Source organism: Oryza brachyantha, chromosome 3 (genome assembly GCF_000231095.2).
Source record: "Oryza brachyantha chromosome 3, ObraRS2, whole genome shotgun sequence".
Taxonomy (NCBI): domain Eukaryota; kingdom Viridiplantae; phylum Streptophyta; class Magnoliopsida; order Poales; family Poaceae; genus Oryza; species Oryza brachyantha.
This window is the reverse complement of record NC_023165.2, coordinates 23,557,554-23,580,788: the sequence shown is the minus strand read 5'-3', so window position 1 is coordinate 23,580,788 and position 23,235 is coordinate 23,557,554. Positions and strand designations below refer to the sequence as shown.

The following is a 23,235-nucleotide window of genomic DNA, read 5'->3' as shown; positions in this document are numbered from 1 at the left end:
CTGTCCTGCCTGCCTTTGCCTTTTGGTTCTTCCCTTTTACCCTTTCTTGGTGGCCGGAGACAGAGTGCTTTCTCACCACGAGACGTCAAGGATCTCCCGACAGGAGTGCACGATGATTTTTTGCTTTGCTCCGTTCAGTTTCAGCGTTCAGGGGTAGAGTTCTTACAAGGCTCTCGAAGGTGTTTTTCACTGAATTTCGTCTGGATTTGGTGTTGGGCCAGCGTTCATTTTGCCGGGTCGGCCAAAGTAGACAGACCGAATTCATTAGGCCCTGTTTTATCGTGAAAAGAAAATTTTTGGGTGTCACATCGAATATTTGACCGGACGTCGGAAGGGGTTTTCGGACATAAATATAAAAAAAAATAAATTTAATAGCTCGTTTAGAAACCGCGAGACGAATCTTTTGAGCCTAACTAATCCGTTATTAGCACATGTGGCTTACTTGCATTTATGGCTAATCATGAATTAATTAGGCTCAAAAGATTCGTCTCACGATTTCTCTCATAACTATGCAATTAGTTTTTTGTTTTATCTATATTTAATGCTCTATTTAAATGTCTAAATATTCGATGTGATGTTTTGGGGAATTAAATAGGGCCTAAGATTGAAGGAAGATATTTAGGCCAGCGTTCTGAAGTTTATGCTCCGTGGCTATCGGGATAAGTTTGTCAGATAACTGAATTTCATAGAAAACCAAATTCGCGGTTTTGGGGGCATCTCTATGTTGGGTTCTGTGATAGAAGGTTCCTCGACATCAACAACTAGGTTAGCATTCTGAAGATAATGATCCCAACATGCATATCAGGTGCCTGAAGAAAATCACAGGCCTCCAGACAGCCTAATAATTCAGACTGGAACAGACAACCAGAAAGATGGTGGAAATGGTTTTGTGAAACAATTGACACAAGGCATACAATCTTACTGAACGCGTGGGGTGAACGGTTTACAGTGTGCAGGCAAATTAACGAAGTTGCCGACATTTTATTGAGACGACAGAACGATTTGGATCCAGTGTAGCCATTGCCAAATTACAGGAGGTCATGGGTTGCTCTTTTCTGCGCCTGATGCAACTCAATTTAATACTGTACATTGATTGCAATTCGCATCTCTTACATGATGACACACCTAAGAGACATCCCTTTCTGCTCTACTCTTTGGTCTTCATTGCCTGCAGTAAGAATAATCAAGAAGGTTTAAAAATCCAATATGGTTATGAGACAATAATACATAATGATATCTTCTGTAGCTTCAATCAACATCACATTCTTCAGTCTAGCTAGAGTTATACATCATCCTCTATATATAAGTCACTGAAGAAGAGAGATGGGAAAATACCATCATGAGGTTGATGGAGCCTACGATTCTGAGGTGCAGACATCTCCTTTTTTAAGCTGATCAGGATGTCCTGCATTGTATGCTCTCTTTGCCAGTTACCAAGCATAGGAAATACACTTGGTTCAACCTAGAAAGTAGCACGGTGTAAGTACTATGCCAATAATCATTCACCAACTACATCAACGCAAAGGAAAGCAAGTGGACAGTACCATTCCAGTTTCTTGATTCACACATGTCATATTGATTCGAGTCTGGAATCGAACAGTAGGTGGTCTGTCTGGATAGTCTGTATCACAGAACAACTTCAGCTGATAGATTCGTCCCTCATGAACAGTCTGCAAGACAAATTGAATGGTCATTTGTTTTGAGCTTACAGAAACAAGTGCAGTCATAACTTGTGATGGGTGTTAAACAACATACATTAGGAGGACCAATGATAGTTCCTGTCCAGGAACGCATATATATGTCATCAGCATCATCCATTCCATAGCTCACCGTTCCATCACCAATGCCCTTCTCACCTCGCTCAAGCTCTTCAAGGAGCCTAAAGTTTCTGGGAACTGCAGAGAATGTACTCAGCACATTAAAGAATTCAGCATATGAATTACTAGACTTCTCTTTCAGTATTCAGCTACTCATGAGACTTGGACACCCCAAAAATAATACTTAAATCTGTTTATAGTTCATACAATTGGAGTATAGTAGCTGATCCAACAATGTCTTGAATTAACGCACATCAAAACAGCTCTCCAGAACAAGCACACTACATTCACGTATTTATATTAGATCTTTGAAATTTTTGTCATGAGCTGTAGCAACAGGACATTGGCATGCTCATGGTCCATGTAGTGTTACAGTAAATAACAGAAGAACGGTGTTGTTTGAAGGGAACAAAGGTGAGACATAATAATGTACACAAAACAATAGGGAACATGCAGTGCCACAAGATTTACCTATAATTGTGAGCAGGCTAACTAACATATTGTAGAGACTGCCAATAAGCATAAAGAAGAAAATTTGGAGCGACTGAAGCATTCCTTATTAAAGATAATTCCAATACCATAAATGCATATATTTATATATTCAGCAATATTGAACATTTTGCGTTAGCTTGTTAATAAGTGGCACATAGTTCATGTTGTTCAACCCACATGGCATTTTGCCCACTAAAATGGGATGGACCAAGTAGGAAAAGGTGTTTTCCATGTTTTATTTATTTTTCTTTACTACTATAAAAACCTCTAGTGGTGGACTGCCACCACCACTAGAGGCTTCACCTACTCCCATTGTATTTTTACATTTTAGCCCCTTAACTTCGTAATATTAAAAATCAATTAAATCTAGATGACTGTCCACATAAAATCAAATTATATGGATATTTCCTATTATAAAAACGATGGTCACATATTTCATGAAAAATATTTTCTATTTATTCTAGAAATAACATAATATGTTTTTATCCTTTGCAAAGCACAGATATTCAGCTAGTATTTAGAAAAGGCTTCCAGGGCCTGATAGAGATATGATAGGACTTATTGGCATAACTAAAGCATCAAAATAACTTGTGGCAGAGAGATGGGCAAAATTATTACATATAAGCCTGTTCAGCACCAGATTCAAGTTTTCAGATGTTCATTGATGAGATAGATACTTACACATGGAATGACAAGAAAGAAAGTTTCAATTGTCAGAACTCACATGATCATATTCAGTGAATCGATTTCAGTTGCTATCAATTAATGGCGTGCAGCATGCCAAGATACTGCTATAGCATGCTATTTGGTGCAGGGGAGCTAGTGCCTTATGTTAAACCTGAATTGCGAGAAACGCCTGCGGTTCTTCTGACTAGCACCACAGATGGTGGGCTAGCCAGCGCAGGTTCGAAGCCTCACCACCTCTTAATAACATTTGACATTGGGTCCTTCCCAATTGTCCAGCTTTTTTAAAAACCTGAATTGCCTATGCGCTTCAGATACGAGGTCAGCCACCTACATTGTGGCTCATGCACTAGTGCAATATTTTGATTAGATGAGTTAAAAATACAGATGAGTAGATATCATGGATTTTTTTATGCAAGGGATGTGCCTTCATGGAAGTGTTCAATGGAATACTGGTTCTAATTGTCAGACCATAATATTCAATGCAATATCAGTTGGACCATGCTCAGATACCAGACTGTCTGGGATGTTAACAAAAAAAAAATGGTAGCAAATATTACAGGCCTAAGTCTTCAACCAAGTTCTTGTGTAATTATTTGTCCAGATTAGAAAATGAGTAGTTAAAGTTGCCATGTATGGGTTCAAAAAAAGGGAACATGTTCTGTTTTGCCATGTTCTATCTATAGGATGCTATGCCCAAAATGCATGCTAAAGACATGCAAAGCATACTTTTATCATATTCTCATTTGGTTCAACTGCTATTAGCTGTTCAGGTGTTGAGCTAAACGCTTTTCTTTTAATCTAATATGCAAATAGCAATATTATTGCATTTTGAAAAGATAAAACAATTGTGAGGGGCATACCAGTTGGATGACAGGTTTAATCTAACCTTAGTTTGATTTATAATACAGAGTGCAATGATTATAAATTTACGTTTCTGCAGCAACCTTAAAAATAGTAGTGGCCCTTGCATTGTGGACAATTCCATGCTTAATGTTAATAATGATTCTTGTTTTTACTTTAGGAGTATCAATAAGGAAGCATAGCTGCACTATTGGATAAGAAGGCCATTTTTTTGTGAATATAAATTTATAGTCTTTTTTTCCATTATGAATGAATGCAAGAGCAAATTCATGAGTCTGAAAGTAAACTCCAGTTTCAGCTCTAGATATAATAATACATTCACCTAGTGCATAAGCCTTATACAATCGAATCATATTTCAGATCAAAATTTTATTGGAAGCTCCAGGTTTCCATATTGGAGATTTGCTATAAGAGCTATAGAAGTTCTCTCTTCAAAAATGCATATGTTATTAGGATGGTCTCTTTTTCTTTTATGGAAATTAGGACAGTCGTTTTGGTCCTTACTAAATCCTAAAGTAGTACCCGTACCATTTTAGGATCAGATGGTAGGTTTATAATCCTTACAATCTGTAGTGCATGGTAGATCCCACATAAGGTAGGTTTTTCCAGATATTGAGATTATTATGTTCCAGTCTGACCTTATTCCATTTCTGTTGAGTAATTTCAAGCAAAATTTAGAAAGGAACATGAGAAATGGTAAGAGAGAATCATTACAAGGACTCAGATGAAAGCCAAAAAATAGCCTTTTTTTTTATATTGGGCACCATTTGCAAGAAGGACAAGAAACTGAGTTGCATGGCATGGCTTAGGAGTTAGGAGGACGGATCATCTTTTAGTGGAAAGAACACACATACTCTTAAACTGGTACAATTCTGACGAGTTGGAAGTAATCTTCACTTTATATCTAATATATCATTTAAAAGAACGCAGTGGGGTGGCACCATGGTAGTAAATCTGCCACCCCACATATTCCCATTGAACATTTTGCAAATTACCCTTAAATTTCTTAATATTAAGAAACAGTCAAATATAAATGGATAGAGACATACTTCCTATAGATAAAAGAAGTGTAACACATTTTATGGGAATTATATTTTTATTAATTTCATGCAATGTTATACTCCCTCTGGTCATATTTACCTGACATTTCAGACAGAAAAATATACTTGATAATAGCACAACTAAACTGTCCTAAATATCAAATATACTTGACTGGAGGGAGTAATATATTTTTCTATCCATAGCAAATCGTGGGCATTCAGCTCTAAAAGTCACAAAATTTTCTTAGGAGTATGAACAACTTTCTTTATTTTTGGTTGTTTGAGACATGCTTGGTCACAACAGTGGATCGCAAAAGTAAAATGTATCATCCTGGTTGTATGTTAATATCATTATTTAGTTGCACATTGAGATTTTAAGGTATGTTTGGTTACTAGTCGTACTTAGCCTCAAATTTGTGCCAGTCTACAATTTGGGTTAAAAAAACATGTCTATGAACAAATGGGATAGCTGACAAACCACAGCCGTGGCACAGATCAGACTTGACTGACTTAATTTCTGACCAAACACGCACTTTAAATAGCAATATTTTTTCACACTAAAGAGGTCCAAAGTGTGATTTTTTAGGATAAATTTTCTTAATACAGAGCATAAGATCAAAAATAGGTGCTAATCACAAGACAATGATATGCAATAGAAATAGAAGATAAAGATGATCAGCCAACAAATCCAGCTAGTTCCCTAACTAAATCCACCGTGTCCATCCATATAAAACATATTTAATTATTTACTATTTAGCAATTCAGCAGCTCTTGGCTATGCCATGAAAGAACTTTGTGGACCAAAATTCACCCTGCTAAGCTAAGAGCTCAGAAGGATCGGTGAATTGGGGAGTAACTTCACCTATTAACCTGACATAGAATCAAGAGTTCGGCATGGCATTCCCCTTTCGGTACAATCTAATCGTAGTCCTAATCCCTCGGGAATCCACATTTGCTCCAGAGTTTCTTGAATCTTGACGACGCGCGCACGTACAGAAACCATACCCTCGCACGCACGGGGATCAGCTCCTCAAATCCCATCAAGAAACGCAGCACGGCGAAGATCTCCCACCACCCAACCCCAAATCCACCACAGCAAAAAAAGAGAAACAAAAAACCCAAAATTCGGGCAAGGAGGCCGCCCCCTGACGACTCACCGACGACGACCCCGGCCGATCCCTCGGACCCCATCGCAAGCGCGTCCTCCTCCTCCAGCTCCGACCGCCGCCTGTCACCCCCCACTGCAACTGCAATTCCTCCTCCTCCCGAGCTGTACAAGAAGCGGTGGTGGCAACAAGTAGTCTCCACCACTGTACCGCGCTAAACTGACCCGCGGGACAAGGAATATCCCCAGCCCCAAGCTTCCCAGCGTGGAGTCCTTGGAGAGAGAGAGAGAGAGAGAGAGAGAGATGGATTGGATGCTTGGGAGCTGAGAGGATTGCAACTGGACAGCGGGGACCGAGGAGGGAGGAGAGAAGAGCGTGGGGGCGAGAGAAATTTGGCGCAGACCGCAGCAATCAGGAGGACGCGGAGCACCGGATTTGGGTCCCTGGCTCCCTGCCCTTTTTTTTTTTTGTTTTGGTTTCTCCAATCGGATGAGCTGTGGTTGACTTGCCAATGGGGTTGTCAACATTTTTTTTTTACTCCTGCAGATGGTAGTGTCTCCCTCATTTCGCTTATATTTATGTTGTGTTAAAATTTAATTTTTTATCCTTAAATTTAAGACTTTTTATTAAAAAATATTTTTTAAATTGGTTAGATTGCTAAAATTACATATATAGAAGTTGTATTTACGAATTATTTTTTGTTTGTAAATATGCCGTCCAATCACCCTAATTTTCACATTTGATTTTGATATTATTTTGATGTGTATAGTCTATTTTTGATATTTGTTATTGGACCGTAACTATTACAAATGATTATTTTTCCGACCTGGCTTACTTTTCTATGGACTAACCCAAACAGTCAAAGCCTACCTAGAAAAGCTGGTTCGCATTGTAACACGAGAATTTTTCAAGTCCTGCAGGAAATAAACTTATATAAACAAATATCTATGAAATTTATGTTTAACGAGGTCTTAATTCACGAGTAGAGATTGAGCACTACCAAAAAAAAATTAATGGTGGCGCTAGGATCCCTCTAGCCCATGATAGTCTCAATTTTGTATTAGAAGTATTAGAGCTAGATTGCTTTTTTTTTAATTAGACAAAGGGTTGGCACATTTATCCCACGTGTAAGTTGATCGGTAAGTGGTTCAATTTGAGCCATGGTTTAGGAAGACGTTAGGCGCTAGTCAGGCGCTCAAATGACATTTAGCCGATGAATACGTTGGAGTGAAATCGAATAGGTCAGTAAGGCCACATTTGTTTCAACTTAAGATTAGTGACGTAGCTAGAAATTTTTCCTTAGCTAGTCCTGTCACATAAGTGGGTATCACATACAAAATAAGGGACTCCTAGCCCGCACCCTTAGACAGCCACGGAGCTAGAGTAAAACAAGGGGTGCCTGACTTACTTGTCCTATAGTTGAATATATAGTTCTATAACCAAAATGTAATAAATAAATAGGTATCCATCGACTATAAATATTACTTCTTCAAATGATGACAATATAAAAAGTGCATAATTTTTAACATGCACGAAGACTGGAGAAATTCGCAGGATGCAACAATTCCGTTTGTTAATTAATATGTAGAATTGCAATTTACTGGCTGTTGGAATAAATATACATGTGTATTTGCTAAGAAATGAATAAAGGAAAAGAACACTATAAGCATTTACAGGAAAATGAGTCATGGTCACCAAGTAAATTCAGAAAATATGGTTTGTCTAAACTCTTGACTTTTTATTCAAACATGGCTTAGGGATTAGTGAAATACTGCAATATGTAATGATTAATTGGTTAGTGAAATTGGGGTGGTCACGGGCCCACTCGGACCACCCCTGGCTAGGCCACTACTTAAGATTATTAATATAGATTATTAAGACATGTTACTGTAAGCTGGATTATTATAAGCTAAAATAGGTAATGCGTGTTTAGATATGTAATTAATTTAAAGCATCTAAGGACAGCGGGTCTTTAACCACTCAATAATATCAAAAAACACTATTTAAAGAGCTTATCAGATTATAATATTCTGGACTACTGACACAATAATCTAATTATTTGTTTCGGATTATTTGTATAACCTAAATTATAATAATCCTAAGTTAAAACAAACAGCACCTAATTCATATTATTTAAAAATTAGACTATATAACACTACAAAAGTAACAATATACCACACGAGGTAGTTCAACCACCTAATGTATCATCTAATGCCTAATCGCCGCAGTTAAACTGGCGCCTAGCCCCGCATTTTAGAACACTGAATTGAGCAATGAAAATTAATTTCTAGAGGCTAATGAGAACTCCAACTTGAGGAATGGTGCATTGGTGCTTACACTGTATGCAAAATTAATGACCCACACGAATGTGGGACATTTCCTTTATTTTCATTATCATGTTGTAACTTTGACCGCTAATAAATTTTAAAGGATTGAGTGGTAAGGAACAACAACTCTGCATATGATTATAATACAATGTACTTAAATATATAATATAGTATCTATTTAAATATTTATAATTTTGTCATGAAAAGAATGAGTGATTAAAGTTTAAATATAAACAATATCTGTTAATATGTTTATAAACTGAGAGAGTTATTTTTAGGCACCATAGGATACATGGAAGAAAATGAACAAGGTGAGTAGCTGACATACAGAAGGGCAGAAGGCAAGGTGAATACAAACCATCTACAGTGCAGAAAGCTCTTGCACTTGCATCTGCAGCTCAATGGTTGGTAGCTCACACACACCTAGCTGCCTAGCTACCACCTAGAGCAAGTTCAATAGTATAACCAACTACTAGTTTCAATTTATTTATAGTTAATCTAATAGTCAATTTATACAATAGTTATCTACAAAACATCAATATATGGTCTCACTCCCACATGTCATACACATATTTTGTCTAGGAGCCCATGTGCATCTGGCTACAAATTAGTAGCCCACCTTCATTCTCTCCTCTTATCTCTTTAAAATATGCTTATAGCTGACTTATAGTCTGCTATTGTATCTGCTCTTAATCGAAGTTAACCACTGACACACATAGGCAGCAAATTGATGAGTCTGAGTTGACAGTGGTTTGATGTTAATTGCTACGAAAATATGTCAGGTCGTTTTCGACTATTGCCAATCACGCATTGCCGCTGTCTGTCAGTGTCACTGTTAGGTCAACAGTGCAACCAAGTACTCCTATCTAAATGCATATTCAGGAACACAAAAAACGGGTTAAAATTCCTAGGTCCATTGGTGACAAAAATGGGTTAAAAGTGTGTCATTTCTTCGACCTTAGTCTGTACTTTCAAAAGGTTCGTTGCCATGTTGATAAACATGCTAAGACAAGCTAGTGGTTGTACAGATTTCAGGGGAAGGAAGAAGGTTGGGGACCACTATCATGATTTATTAGAAAAAAATATAAGCACAAGAACCTCCTGAAACGTTAAGCATCCTCTATTTTCTTTAGCTCGAATCTCATACCAAACATGCTAGGACAAAAAAAGAAGACGATTCTAACCTTATAGTGCACTGATCTTTTCGTGGGCATTCAGCTCATGTGTTGGTTGTGTTGGGTCTGCAGGGTTGGTGATAGGTCATGATTGGGTTGATATGTTTGTTGAAATTCAATTACAGCAAAACAGTACCGCTGGAATACTGGTACAATAGAAACTAATAGGAGTCTGGAATGGGAGCCTGATCTCAAACTCTTCGAAAGTCATTGCATACGTTGCACTCTTGAAACTCGTTAAGATCAATCATAAGGGATGCAGTTTCTCGGACTTAAATCAGAGAGACATAAGTCGCTGATACGTGAGTCTCACCGTCTATGAACCCACATGTTAGCCACCAAGATCGAAGTCGGAGGATTTCATTTCATCGCTGACATGTGAGCCTCACCGTCTATGGGCCCACGTGTTAGCCACGAGATCAAAGTGAGAGGATCTCATTTCATAAGAAATGGACGTTGTTTTAGCTACGGAAGTGGATGGAATTAACCACTTACAAAACCTGCAAGCATGCCATTTACTAGGGGCAGATCATACTAAAAGTACAACAGTGAAGCTCTTTGCGACATGATGATTCTTTAACTGAATCCCTGCAGTGTAAACATTACAGATGAAATTGCACAGTTAACAGCGTTCAAGGAACTTCGGCTATGCCTTTTTCATGTTAATATTACTAGTACCCCCAGAAAACCACGATGATATATCGTCGTCGTCGTCGTCATCACCTGATTCAATCAGCTCAATGCTTCTCGGAATACGAACGGGACCTGAAGGCCGGTTACTTTCATCTGATGCTTTTGTCAGGAGCCCTTTGTTTCTCCTAGACATTTCTTCCTTCCATTTCTCCCTTTCAAGAGGATCTTGCGACATAGCAGTCCTACCTCCAATGATGGGAAAACTTTCAAGGAACTTGTAATCCTTCTGTATTGTGGGCATGCTCTCATCACTGTGGTAAGCCCCTTCCTCCTCGGAGCTCCAGAAATCTGAATCTTCGTCAGACAATGGAGCCTTATTTTGCACAACTTGCAACCTCCTCGATTGGACACCATCTTGGACAAATGAAATATCAGTATGCTTCTTATGTTCTAATTCACGTCGTGATTCAATACTGTCTTGGCTGTTCAATGATTTTGGTCTTTTCCAACCACATTTCAAGCAGAATGCGTTCCTCTTGAAATTCACATAATTACACCTGCCATCAATCAATCATATAGTTATCTTGGATTTTTTTATAGTAAGCAGAAGATAACATGACACTGAAAGACTAGGCACAGCCATTTATCATTTTTTTTTTCAATATTCTCACGTTGAGACCAAATATCAAGAGAATGCAGATATGCAGTGATATATAATAAAAATGCCACTCACGAGACACAATCCCATTCCCCTGGATTGAGTAGACGGTTTGTTGGTTTCTCATGGCACTGCAAGCATCTTGTATTCTTTGCAAAATTCAAAAAGTTGCACCTGAAATAGAAGACCAGTACAAGTGTGTGCAGAAAGGACTATAACTCTTGAGTCAATCTTAACTATAAGGTAGCGTTTTGTGAAGCCTCACCTTTTGCATATCCAGTCACCCTTTTTGAGAGGAAGATGCTCTTGGTTCTCGTGGAGCAGCTGATACCTCTCTTCAAATTCCCCATTGCAGCGTAAACATTTGATATTCTTTGCAAAGTTCAAGAAGTTGCATCTGACAATAAACATATGACGTTATAAAGCATGGCATTATCACGAAATTATATGAGATTAAAAGGTTCCAAGGTTCCAACATACTTGGGACAGTTCCAATCACCCTGCTTCATAGGAATAGAAGACTGTCCTTTTGGCATACGGTGTGCAGCTTTTTCAGTGCTAGAACCAGGGCCCATGGAATCGAACTCAACAATCTCATTCAGTAGGTTCTTTATGGATTCTTTAACGGTTTTGTTTAGGCATGCCCTGTTCTCCACATTGCCAGTAATGTTGTCGAGCCCATAAGTCAAAAGGATGCGCATAACATCCACAGTTCTTCCAATTTCCTCCTTCCGAGCCTTTACGTATGCCCTCTCACATCCACCCCTTATATTGCATTGGCTGCAAACCTGTCAGCATAAGCTGATGCTGGAGAAATACTATATAATATATAGGCCTCGTTCGGTAGGCAGGATAAGATATCTTATCCTCCTCGTTTTGCGCACGCACGTTTCCCGAACCACTAAACGGTGTATTTTTTGCAAAAATTTTCTATAAGAAAGTTGCTTTAAAAATCATATTAGTCTATTTCATATTTTTTAATAATTAATTATTAATTAATCATGTCCTAATCTATTGCTACGTTTTCCGTGCCGGATAAGTTAACTTATCTTACTACCTACCAAACACGGCCACAGATATATAAGCAACATTGAAATACTAATATTGTAGTCAAACTATTGTGTGCATGTAGTTTATTCTCTCCATTTGTGTCCCTAATTATAATGCTGAAATTTTATTCATAATCCAATGGTTTGAAGATCTTAGTCAGAATGTTTATGCTAACAGGCAAAAAGGAAATCCCGAACAGCCCTAACTGGCAATTTCAAAATAAAAGTGAGAGAAAATACAAGTACGTAAAATAAATTGTAATTAATTTATTAGTTACCTCTCCTTCATCAAGGCCTACATGAGCACGCAATCGCTTCCCAGAATTAACAACCTTCCTGTCAATGCTGGGGCACCCACACCGAAGAGCAACCTGGATATCCCACCTTGATATGTGCCTGCAAAAGAAAATTTCCAGCTTCATACGCAGGGCACAAATATCATATCCCGTTTAGACCACCTCAGGACTCAGGCGCATCAGGCTGTATGACAAGAAAGGGCAACGCAAATTGTTGGCGCATTTCCACAAACACATCGCGTGCAGCTAAACCATAGCCCCAACCGTGAGTCCGTGACAATGGCATACTCAAGGGGCACCGGCGCCGCCGCGCAGTACAGCGCAAAGAAACCCATGCACTGGAGACCCCTACGAGCTAAAACATCTCACCTGATAAGCTCAGGACGCTCTCGACCGAAGCGGAGGCAGGCGGTGCGGATAACGTTGGAGTCCTTGGACGGCGAGCCAGCCGCGCCGCCGGCGAACACGGAGGGGTCCAGGTGGCCCCTCCGGAGCAATATCTCCATCAGCGCCACCCACTCCGGCCACGGGTGCGCGATATCCACGGACGCCGGCGTGCGAGCGCGCTCGCCACCACCTCTTGGTTCCTCCCCCGTCAGCTCCCGTGCCTGTGGCTGCTGTTGGTCAGACTCGCGGCCATCGAACTCGGAGCGAAGGAAGGCGAGCCTCGGGTCCGGCGGGCGGAGGTGGGAGAACCGCCGGAGCCCGGCGGCCGCGGGACCGAGCCGGTGGCGCATGGCTTGAAAGCAAGCAGCAGTGGGGTGGAGCCGTGGAGGCGTCGTCGCGTGGACCGGGGTTGCCAAATGCCAACGTCCCAACCAGCCGGGATCCGGGCCGGTTTCGAGAAATGGCCCAACCAAACGCCAGCAGCCGCCTGGCCCATTTCCGTACTAGATTGGCCCCAAACAGTTTCTACTATTTGGGGATTCTAGTTCCGAAAATTGTCGACGTTAGTGACGGTGGTAGACTAAAGTAAGAGAGTTGTGCCACTTTAGTCCTGCTCCACCGTATTTTAATAGATAATATTGTTGATTTTTTAACATTCGTTTGACTGATCGTGTGTGTGTATATATATATAATTATTTATTTTATTGTGATTAGATTTATTATTAAATGTATTTTAGTTATAACCTGAACTTTTGCATATTAGCATAAAATTTTTGAATAAGACGAACGATTAAACCTATGACAAAAAAGTCAACGGTATCATTTATTAAAATACGGAGGGAGTGCTATAATCTCTATTTTCTACACGGAGGCATGACAATCAGGGCCTAACAGCATACCCAATAGCCCATCCAAAATTGTTCCTCCACGTCTCTATTTGAATGTATAAAAAAGATTTCTCTTTTACATCTATTTGTACTTCAGCAGATCATATATATTACATCCTCCATATTTATTAATATATGTCAACTAGACATTTTCTCTTCAACATACTAATCAAGAGATAGTTTTGTATACCCCTATTTAGAGTTTCTCTCTTCCTATATAAATGATGGCTAAAAATAGAGAATGTGTTGGAGGGACTATTGTACCACGTTTTTTACTGTCCTTTATCTATTCTTCGAATGGGTATAAAATGGATGTTTCTGGATATGCTCTAAGAATTTTATTGGGATATAATAGAGGTTTTTTTCTATTTTTTTCAGTATAAGGTATACCACCAAATATTTGCGAGAATAGCCAATTACCCGTGCATTGCAACGGTTTTGGAATTGGCTTAACATAAGTAGAATTTGCAAATGACATGCCACCAAATCTTTATAAAATTTATCATCTGTACAAATGGCATGAAGCTACTCTTTGATCATTCGTTTTATTAAAAAAATATAATCATTAATTATTTTGTTATAATTTAATTTATTATTATAGAAAATTTAAATATGATCTATAATTTTACATACTTGAATAAAATAAACCGTTAAACTTAAATCCAAAAGTCAACTACGTCGTATAAAAAAACATGGAGTGAGTATAAAATTAGCCAGAAGCAGACAGCTACGGTCATCACATCAACCACTGATTCACAAAGCAATACATGTTTCCTTGCATGGATCTTCAGAAGAATAGTCAATAGTCCAGTTGCCCTCAAAACAAACGGTATATGGAAACATCGGCTACAAAAGGTCCACTAAATTCACAATCTTGAGCACAAAAGTGGTACTCGTTTCTACACTAGATGCGTCACGCCTACTGTCAAGTGTCAACAAAACAAAACAAAAGGATGCCTTCCACCTTCCGCTACACTAGCAAGTACCAACCATCATCAACGTCTCTGAATGGCAAAGAACACGTCAGAATGCTCGGCACTTCAGCTTGTCCATGAGAAGGTGCGCAACAGACTCGTAACCTTGCTCCCGCGCTGTTGTTAAGATGTCAAAATGCAGATAGGATTTAGGATCATCAAGAACAAGATATATCATGATAGAATTAACATTAACATATGAATAAGCTTCACATATCAAGTTGTGGAGCTAGAATTACCGTCATATATGGCTATTCCAGTTGGTGATAACTTCCTCTTCTTCAAGCAGATGGAGCTGCATAGTTTTAATGGAAAAATCGAGCAAGTGAGCACAATCATGCATTTTAGATGGAATTTCCATTTGTTGGGATGAAAGACCAAAGCTTTACAAGAATCATACCTGTTGCATATCCAGAATTGCTTGATACCTTTCTCCTCGATGCAATGAGGGCACATCCAGTTCTTGTTCTTCCTGACCTCATCCATATCTGATATCATAGCACAAAACCAGAAAGCTTACCAACAGTATAAGCTACCTTCAACAATAGCATTTCTTGAATGAAGCTTACCTTCCCCATACCTCACTTTCAGGCAGCCACGGCAGAGTATCCCATAAGAAGAATGGCAAGAAGAGCAGTCAGTCTTCCCTGTCAAAGATCGACACAAGAAAACGTTAACTATTGCATCGGCTGCACATAATAATCGGCAAAAAGAATCGACCTTTACTGCTTCTTTTTACCTATGCAAGGTTGGTTCAGGTCTCCTTCCCCGCAGCGCTTGCAGCCCTCCTCACCGCACAATTTCTTCTGTCTTTAATCACACGACAAGATTTTTTTTTTCCTCAGCGTGGTCATATTGGTCAGGAGCACTAATGGAAGCAATTTTTTAGCACACGGTTGTATATATACTTGTTGCTTGCATGTCATTTAAATAGTTATAAAAATATAAAAAAATTGAATTTATAGTTTAATATGAGTTATATCACTCCACCAACATACAAGTTTAAATTCAACTTCTACAAGTTGTAGCAAAAATAACAAAAACAATTATGAATATGTGTATACTTGGTTTCAATTTTGTTTGTTTTTTTGCTACAATTTGTAGAAGTTGAATTTAAACTTGCATGTTCGTGGAGTAATGTAACTCATATTAATTTATCTTGTTAAATTCTTTCATATTTTTTTATAACTATATAAATGGCATGCAAGCAACCGTGTGCTAAAACTGTTTCCGGAGCACTAATCAGTCACACATGTTGATAGTGGAATGAATCTACCTGCAGAAATGGCAGCAAATCCCAAGAACAGTGTCGTACACGGCGCCCCTCCCCTTGCTGTCACACCTCCGTTCCTGCAGGATCCGCACCCTCTCCTTGTCGATCACCACCGCCGCTTTCTTCTCTTCTTCCCCATCTTCCTCTTCCTCTGCTTCCTCCGCAGCGAACTTACTCAAAGATCCTAAGAGAGAGAGAGCGCGCGCAGGAACTTGTTCGTATCTCAGGCGGACAGTCATGGAGGATTCAGAGAGCAGGGTAGCAAGAGCCAAGAGGACCAACCTTTCAGAGGCAGCGCCTTGAACTCCAAGGTCCGCCCATTCAGCCGGGCGGAGCGTCGAGGGCCCGACGCAGAGCCGGTCGGGGCCGCGGCGGCGGCGATGGCGCTGAACCGACCGGAGCGGCGGAGCGGGGTGAGCGCCCGCGGCGGCCTGGGGCTCTTCCTGGGGGTGCCGACGATCCCGGCGCGGCGGCTGGCGGCCGACGCCGAGGCGGAGGTGATGGCGCTGAGCTCCCCGGCGCAGCGGCGCAGGCCGAGCATCTCCATCCGGGCCTGCGAGACTCCCAAGAATCAGCGGTGGCCGGCGGCGGACGGAAACCCCGAAAGTCGAGGAACCTGGCGGGTGCCTTGCGCGTACCAGGTTCTCGGAGATGCGGGCGTCGCGGACGCTCTCGTAGTCGGACATGCCGCCGAGACTCCCCATGGCGGCGGCGGGCGGCGGGCGGCGACCTTGGCTTGGCTTTCTCCGGGAGATTGGCTGCCGCTCGCGTCGTTGCTTCGCGTGCGTGGCTGGCTGGTTTGGTCTTCCGGTGGCGCGGTGCTGAGTGTGGCCCGAGTTTTGAATGCTACGACAACGGCTAGTTTTTGTCGTGAAGTTGATCGCCGGTGATGCTGAAGGATAATGCCTATTTTTTTTTCTTTTACCCATTTCGTGTGCGTTATCTTCAGACTATCCGGCTAAAGAAATCTTCGATTTCTGTTAGAATGTTTTTCAAATTATTTACAAATAGGTGTATTTTGTGTAAAAACTTTTTATATAAAAATTATTTTAGAAGATCAAATAAATTTATTTTTCAAATTTTTAATAAGTGATACTTAATTAATCATATACTAATTGTGTTTATAGTTTCTGTACGGCTAATCGGTTTACGCAGCACCCACTTTCGAACACAGCCTTCACCCCTACCCAACAAAATTCGTGTTGGGTAATGAAGTTTTTTTTGTAACATAAATTTTATATAAATGCCATAAGAGCTAGTCCAATTCTTGTAAAATTCCCATAAAATTCGTCAGTTCTAAATCATACTTGTTTTATGGTATAGCATTGGGTCGTAGTAATAGGATCCTGGAAATGAATTATTATTATCCCTTTTAAGGGGATATTCTCTTGTTTTTTACATTTCATCTAAATAAATATGAAAAGATTTGAAAATTTTAACAAGATAGGTTAATATGTAATATTATCACTTGACACCATGTCCAAATTCAATCTCTATAACTTTAACAAAAGAACAAATTAAACTCTAATTATGATACATATATACAGTCATATTTGTTTTTCATTGTTGCAACTTGTCTTCCTAGTTTTACTTGGATAAAAGAATAACCGTGGTTATAAATACAAGGTCTTAGGGAGGGAAAACACAAGTGAATCCAACGGTCCTGAGGGGCTACTTGATATACAAAGCCACATCACGGCAAGACTCAATGAGCGCACTCGTCAAACAAATCTCGTACAATCTCATTGGCTTTGTCGACATATAGTTATAGGAAAATCTAGCCGAGTATACAGATCTAACTTTTATATTTATGTGTATCTCGTTATATCATATAAGAGCAAAATCAACTAAGGCTGACAAAAATAGGGCTATTACTTGATGAGACCTGAACCTATATAAAATTTCACATGTCTCCTCGTTACAACTTTATGTATACCTTCGCACTAGTCAAGCTCTATATCTTTAAACAACATAGTTATATATCTGTCTGACGACACATATGCAAAAGGCTTGTTTTACCATTAGATTTTTTGAAGTACTCCATATGATAACATTGCACTTAATTATAAGGGCAGAACATACTTTTGTTTACTTGGAAGAAATAACCTCTAAACATAAGAAAAATATTTGTGCGGTCGTATTTCATACCACTCACATTTGTCGATGATAGTTCGCACAATCAATCACACTTGTCGATAGAGATTCAAGTGGAATGTGCAACCGTTTTTTTGGGCCAGCTTATCATCATTCTAGTTATTTTTCTGTTCTAAAGTTTATACTAGCAGGTAGAAACAATTGAAATATTAAGCAGGCAGTGTGGTTGCCCACTCGTATCCCTATCTAAGGATGGGTATGAGTTGATACGTCGGTAACTCAGGATTAGGCTTGGCATGCAAATTCTCCGTCGCGATCCACCCCGTCGGGGCCGGGGCCCCGGTGATTCCTCAAGGGCCTGAATTTTTTTTGGAAAAGTAGAAATACTTGTGAAAATTATATGTGAGACTATTATTTTGATATTTTGTTTGTGTGATTTGTGATGTCATAGTAACCTTTTATTCAATATTTATTGATTTTATAGCCACTTTCATTCATAATTTCATAATTATGGTTATATTGTTTTGCATTATTAATCTATACTACGTTATGCTGATCGTATAAAACATCCACCCTATTTTGGGTAATTCAGGGCCCCGTTCCGGTCAAGGACCCGACGGAGCCAAGGGTAGGGACCGGATTTCCCCCAGGTTCCAATTCCGGGCTTGGGTCGGGGATCAAAATTAGGGGCGTTTTAGTCATCCCTGTCCCCACCACACTCCGTTGCCAGCCCTACTTAGAAATTAGGATGGACTCTAGCTCAACCCAATAAACTTAAGTTAATGTTAAAATTAAAATTCTTTCATTTAGTTGAACATGAGCTGACCATGGATTGTTCCCTACTCAAATACTCGATGGTAAAGCTTAGATTTTTCCCTACAGTTCATGCCCAAATTATGAATATGGACGTAATTTTGCAATTCTCAATTTTAACACCGGCAAATGTGGTGTGCTGCTAGAGCTCTCTACAGAAGGTCCCTGTTTGTTAGAGGCTCCGGTTGGGCATGACCTCGCTCCGGATAGATCAGAATCAGAGATGAATCGGAATCAATTTTAACCAACTACTCCATATGAACTAGTTTATTTACATTCTACTTAACAACAATCTTATTTACAACATGTTAAATATCCCGTAATGGCGCTACGCATGTTTCTCCCACGATCATCGCCGTCTTCCTCGTGCTTACCTAGAAATGTTTCCACGAGACCATCCCACTCGCTCTCGCTCGCCGTCGTGCTCCTAGGGCTGCTAAACGGTGAGGTGGTGGACGAAGAGGAGGAGGAGGAGTTGCCGTCGTGAGCCTCCTGAACGAACACCAGATGCTCTATTGCGTTGAGCTGGTGTTCTGCAAGTGATTTCGTCTCCTGCACCCTTAGCATCTTTTGATGGGACGGGGCCAGCGTCGATTCTTCTTCTTGATCCATTAACTGATGACAACCACAGCATGGGCACACAAAAAATGCTTTAGAAAGAACACACGTTTAAGGAGTAAAAAAAATCGATGCATGAGAGCGCATTGCTAACAAAGAACAACAGGACATGCAATAAATCGGTTTTACTTAAAGTGCACTGTTCACCGTTTCCAGTTATAAGTCATTTTGATTTTTTATCAAAGTCAAACTACTTAGCTAAATTTACAAACAAATACAGTAATATATATAATATCAAATTAGTTTTATTAAATCTATAATTAAATACATTTTTATAATACGGGTGTCTTCTACTGTAAATGTTGCTATTTTTTATAAATTTAATCAAATTTAAAGTAGTTTAACTTCGATCAAAATCAAAACACTTTATAAATTGAAACGGAGGAAGTAACTACTGAGAGAGAATTTTCTTTTACAGTTGACTTATGTAGGGCTTGTCTATGGAAGAGGAGAACGCATTGACTCACATCCAGGGCCCTCTGTGCCTCCTTTTCGATCCAGATAATCCCGTGGTCGGAAGTGGCGTTGCACGACAACACCACATGCTCAAATCTGCCCTCTGCTGGAACTGCCGTTCTCACTTGCGGTGGAAGTCTCCCGCATCTGCATAGCAATTTTGGATATAATGCCAATTTGAATCAAGTGTAAGTTTTGAATCGACGGTAAATTTGAAAGCTTCAGCATATGCAATAGCACTCAAGGCTGTCTTTCCTTTTTTTTTTTTTTATGTTAACCCATCCTTGAATTACAAAGGATTACTCCATCCGTTTTATTACTGTAGACCGGTACTGTTGCAACTTGACCACTAATAATTTTAGATGATTAAGTTATAACAAATAATAGTTTAATATTTATGTTTAGCATGCAATACACTTCGATAACATGACATCTACCTAGGCATTTAAAAAAGTTTTGCAAAAGAAACGAACTGTAAAAGTTTAAATATAAATAGTGCTTACTGACAAGTATTCATAAATAGAGTGAGTAATAAACTGGGATATACAGATGTCATTTTACCTGAGTAGCTTTCAATTTTATTTAAAATTAATCAAAACAGTCATTTATTTTGTAACCAGGGGTGATTATTTGACTTTTTTAATGGAAAAGTGAAACGATATATTTATAAACGAAAAAATATGAATAAAACTTTCTATACATATTTTTAATGATATAAAAGCTAAGCTAAAAAAACTTTGGTGAAAAAATCTCAAAATTAACTCTAAATTTAAGATTAAAAATTAAATTTTAGCTTATAAGAAACGAAAATATTGATGCAAACCACACCATAGTACGGTACCTGCAGTTCTCCCGCTCCACGATATGGAAGACTCTGCCGGGAGCATACAGTTTAGATGCATCCTTAAGCTTCCCCTCTGACACAAACGTGTCTCTCATGCAAATAAAACACAATAGGCACGGCAAACTGCAATGTGCAATGGAAGCCACACCCCCAAAGGAAAAAAAAATGGTGAATCAACTGCACTGGAACAGCCAGCCAAGAATTAGACCATGTTTACCTAACAAAAATTTGTCACACAAGACGTTTGACCAGATGTCGAAAGAAGTTTTTGGACACGAATGATAAAACGAATTTTACGGCTGGCATGTAAACCGCGAGACGAATTTTTTGAGCCTAATTAATCCGTCGTTAGCGTATGTTGGTTACTTTAGCACTTATGGCTAATCACGTACTAATTAGACTCAAAAGATTCGTCTCAAGATTTCTTACGTAACTGTGCAATTAGTTTTTCGTTTTGTCTATATTTAATACTCTATTTAGATGTTTAAAGATTCGATGTGATGATTTTGGGTGAAAATTTTTAGGAACGCCCCTTAACGCAGTTGACGCGACAGGGAATGTTTAGCTGTTTAATTAATTACCAGAAAATTGATCCGAAGATGTGCTGCAGCGGCGCCGGGGTTCTTGGCAAGAAATCGTCCTGCATCATCCAATTCCACAAACACTAGCATCAGATTAAGTGAGTGATTACGATCAAGATAGCATGGCATTGCGTCGACATGGGAGGCTTGCCTGTAGCACGACGGAGTGGACGACGTCGGCGTACTCGACGGCGAGACCGAGCGACATGCACCGGGGCGGCGCCATCGCGTAGCACCTTACGCCCTCGCGGCGGAGCCCGAGGCTCCCGAGCCAGCACCTCACCGCCACGACGGCCGCGACCGCGGCGACCCCAGCGCCGAGCGAGTGGCCCACGAACACGAGCCTGCACCCTGCCGGCCCGGACTCCGCCACCATCCGCCGGATCGCGGGGCCCTCCCGGTCGAGCAGCCAGACGGCGGCGCGCAGGAGCCCGCGGTGCGCGTGGCCGCCCGCGAACGGCTCGGGCCCGCCGGCGTCGAGGAGCACACGGTAGTCCTCGAGGCGCGCGAGGCCCAGCCCGCGCACGGCGAGCACGACCTCCCCGCGCGCGCGGTCGTGGGAGAGGCGGTACGGCGGGCAGAGCCGCGACGGCGACGGCTCTGCCTCGTGCCCCGGCCCGTCGGCGTCGTAGGCCGCGAGCGCGGAGCGGCAGGCGCGCGGGACGGGCGCGAAGGAGGAGGGCGAGGCCGCGGGCCAGGACGCGCTGTCGTCGGCGCCGGACACGGAGAGGCGGCGGAGCGCCCACCGCGCGCAGGCGAGGGAGAGCGCGCACTCGGCCGCGCACGAGAGTGCCATGGGCGCGCGCGTGGCGTGGCGTGGGGTGGCGAGGTGTTCGACAAGGCATTTCTTGGTGGGGAAGGTGGAAGGAGATGATCAGATGAAGGCTAGTTTCCGTGGCTTTCTGGAAGAGGAGAGGATTTCAACACGCGGGAACAGAAACAAGCAGACGGCAGATTGAGGAATTCAAAAGGTCTCTAGAAGGGGGAAATCAAGGTTTGACGTTTGACATTCGTCGAAATTTTTGTGGTCAATTTTGTTGCTCCGGTAGATATGCTTTTGTGCCTATACGGTGAACGTTTGGTTTTTTCACAGAATAAAATAAAGTAAATTATTTACAAATATAAACTAATTTATGAATATAAATTTTATATTGTATTCTTAGCGATCTAAAAATCGAGATTGAAAAATAAACTTCAATAAAAAACCAAAAATCAACTTCAAATCTAAGTTAAAATTTTTTAATTATGACTTATATGCATGTGCAGAAGAATTCAATATTTTGGGACAATAAAACCAATAGAACAGACACATGCTTATTATTGTCTTTAAGGGAGGGATTGTTTGGTTTTTTCATAGAAAAAACATAAATTTTATATTTGTATTCTTAACGCTCTAAAAGCCAAGGCTGAAAAAATAAACTTCGGTGATAAAACCCAAAATCAACTTTAAATTTAAAGTTAAAAATTTAAATTTTGACTTATAAGTATGAGGAGAAGCAAAAAGATAGGGTGTATGCTAAATCATGCTCAAGAATTCAATATTTTGGGGCAAATCAAACCAATAGAACATCCACGTGCTTATTATTATTTAGGGGAGTGATTGTTTGACTTTTTCACAAAAAAATATCAAATGACATATTTACAAACTAAAAATAATTTATGAATATAACTTTTATATATATATTCTTAGCGATAAAAGAGCCAAGGCTGGAACATAAACTTCGGTGAAGAAACTCCAAAATTAACTCTAAATTTAAGGTCAGAAATTCAAATTATAAGTATAAGCAGAAGAAACAACAAGATGAGGTGTAATTTTGCTAGTTTGCTTTGAATATTAATGCATAGTTTAAAGGTGAGGGAAGAAGAAGATTATCAAGTAAAATGAATATTCATATTAGTAAATGATAAATTAACCATTAGGTATTGTAAACTTAAAAATACATTAGTACTCTTTTTTAAAAGTAACTTTTAGGTACAAAATGTAAAACACACTCACAAAGTTTAGTTTTAATTAGAATGTGCTCACGGGAACGAATAATTTTTCACCTATTATAAGAAATGAACGATCCATCGTGGCCCATGAAGCAGATTATTGATCCATAATTCTCAGACATTGCAGGTGCAGGAGCTTCGTGACATATAATGTCATAGCTCACAAATATTTGTA

General features: G+C 40.0%; 4 protein-coding genes across 4 annotated transcripts; all 4 read right to left on the bottom strand.

Moving 5' to 3' along the window:
* Nucleotides 1–961: 961 nt before the first annotated feature.
* LOC102713253 (ubiquitin-conjugating enzyme E2 variant 1D-like) lies at nt 962–6,386 on the bottom strand. Its single transcript, XM_006650429.3, has 5 exons — nt 6,055–6,386; nt 1,756–1,895; nt 1,545–1,670; nt 1,336–1,462; nt 962–1,168 (listed from the first exon to the last, which is right to left on the bottom strand). The coding sequence occupies exons 1-5, from the start codon at nt 6,086–6,088 to the stop codon at nt 1,110–1,112; spliced, it is 486 nt and encodes a 161-aa protein (XP_006650492.1). The 5' UTR covers nt 6,089–6,386; the 3' UTR covers nt 962–1,109.
* A 3,576-nt stretch (nt 6,387–9,962) lies between these two features.
* Nucleotides 9,963–12,893, bottom strand: LOC102712975. The gene is made up of 6 exons (XM_006650428.3): nt 12,511–12,893; nt 12,124–12,241; nt 11,277–11,584; nt 11,062–11,193; nt 10,872–10,970; nt 9,963–10,695 (listed from the first exon to the last, which is right to left on the bottom strand). Exons 1-6 carry the CDS (start codon nt 12,876–12,878, stop codon nt 10,152–10,154), a joined length of 1,569 nt encoding a protein of 522 aa, XP_006650491.1. The 5' UTR covers nt 12,879–12,893; the 3' UTR covers nt 9,963–10,151.
* Nucleotides 12,894–14,118: 1,225 nt separating this feature from the next.
* LOC102713458 (cell division cycle-associated 7-like protein) lies at nt 14,119–16,458 on the bottom strand. Its single transcript, XM_040522580.1, has 8 exons — nt 16,301–16,458; nt 15,945–16,215; nt 15,666–15,846; nt 15,129–15,199; nt 14,959–15,036; nt 14,790–14,877; nt 14,629–14,684; nt 14,119–14,506 (listed from the first exon to the last, which is right to left on the bottom strand). Exons 1-8 carry the CDS (start codon nt 16,364–16,366, stop codon nt 14,439–14,441), a joined length of 879 nt encoding a protein of 292 aa, XP_040378514.1. The 5' UTR covers nt 16,367–16,458; the 3' UTR covers nt 14,119–14,438.
* A 2,100-nt stretch (nt 16,459–18,558) lies between these two features.
* Nucleotides 18,559–21,864, bottom strand: LOC121053835. The gene is made up of 6 exons (XM_040521801.1): nt 21,220–21,864; nt 21,069–21,127; nt 20,485–20,610; nt 19,655–19,790; nt 18,944–19,184; nt 18,559–18,632 (listed from the first exon to the last, which is right to left on the bottom strand). Exons 1-6 carry the CDS (start codon nt 21,862–21,864, stop codon nt 18,559–18,561), a joined length of 1,281 nt encoding a protein of 426 aa, XP_040377735.1.
* Nucleotides 21,865–23,235: the final 1,371 nt, after the last annotated feature.

Coding starts and splice junctions, on each gene's coding strand:
- LOC102713458 (XM_040522580.1), bottom strand. CDS start 16,366: ATGGGGAGTCTCGGCGGCATGTCCGACTACGAGAGCGTCCGCGACGCC. Junction 16,216..16,300: donor CCCGCATCTCCGAGAACCTG/GTACGCGCAAGG, acceptor GGAGTCTCGCAG/GCCCGGATGGAGATGCTCGG. Junction 14,685..14,789: donor CAATTCTGGATATGCAACAG/GTATGATTCTTG, acceptor AAAACTATGCAG/CTCCATCTGCTTGAAGAAGA.
- LOC102712975 (XM_006650428.3), bottom strand. CDS start 12,878: ATGCGCCACCGGCTCGGTCCCGCGGCCGCCGGGCTCCGGCGGTTCTCC. Junction 11,194..11,276: donor GGTGATTGGAACTGTCCCAA/GTATGTTGGAAC, acceptor GTTTATTGTCAG/ATGCAACTTCTTGAACTTTG. Junction 10,971..11,061: donor GGTGACTGGATATGCAAAAG/GTGAGGCTTCAC, acceptor CTTCTATTTCAG/GTGCAACTTTTTGAATTTTG.
- LOC102713253 (XM_006650429.3), bottom strand. CDS start 6,088: ATGGGGTCCGAGGGATCGGCCGGGGTCGTCGTCG. Junction 1,896..6,054: donor ATCGGCCGGGGTCGTCGTCG/GTGAGTCGTCAG, acceptor CATTCTCTGCAG/TTCCCAGAAACTTTAGGCTC. Junction 1,169..1,335: donor GCTCCATCAACCTCATGATG/GTATTTTCCCAT, acceptor TTCTTACTGCAG/GCAATGAAGACCAAAGAGTA.
- LOC121053835 (XM_040521801.1), bottom strand. CDS start 21,864: ATGGCACTCTCGTGCGCGGCCGAGTGCGCGCTCTCCCTCGCCTGCGCG. Junction 20,611..21,068: donor ATCTTCGGATCAATTTTCTG/GTAATTAATTAA, acceptor TGCACATTGCAG/TTTGCCGTGCCTATTGTGTT. Junction 18,633..18,943: donor TCTCGTGGAAACATTTCTAG/GTAAGCACGAGG, acceptor CATGAACTGTAG/GGAAAAATCTAAGCTTTACC.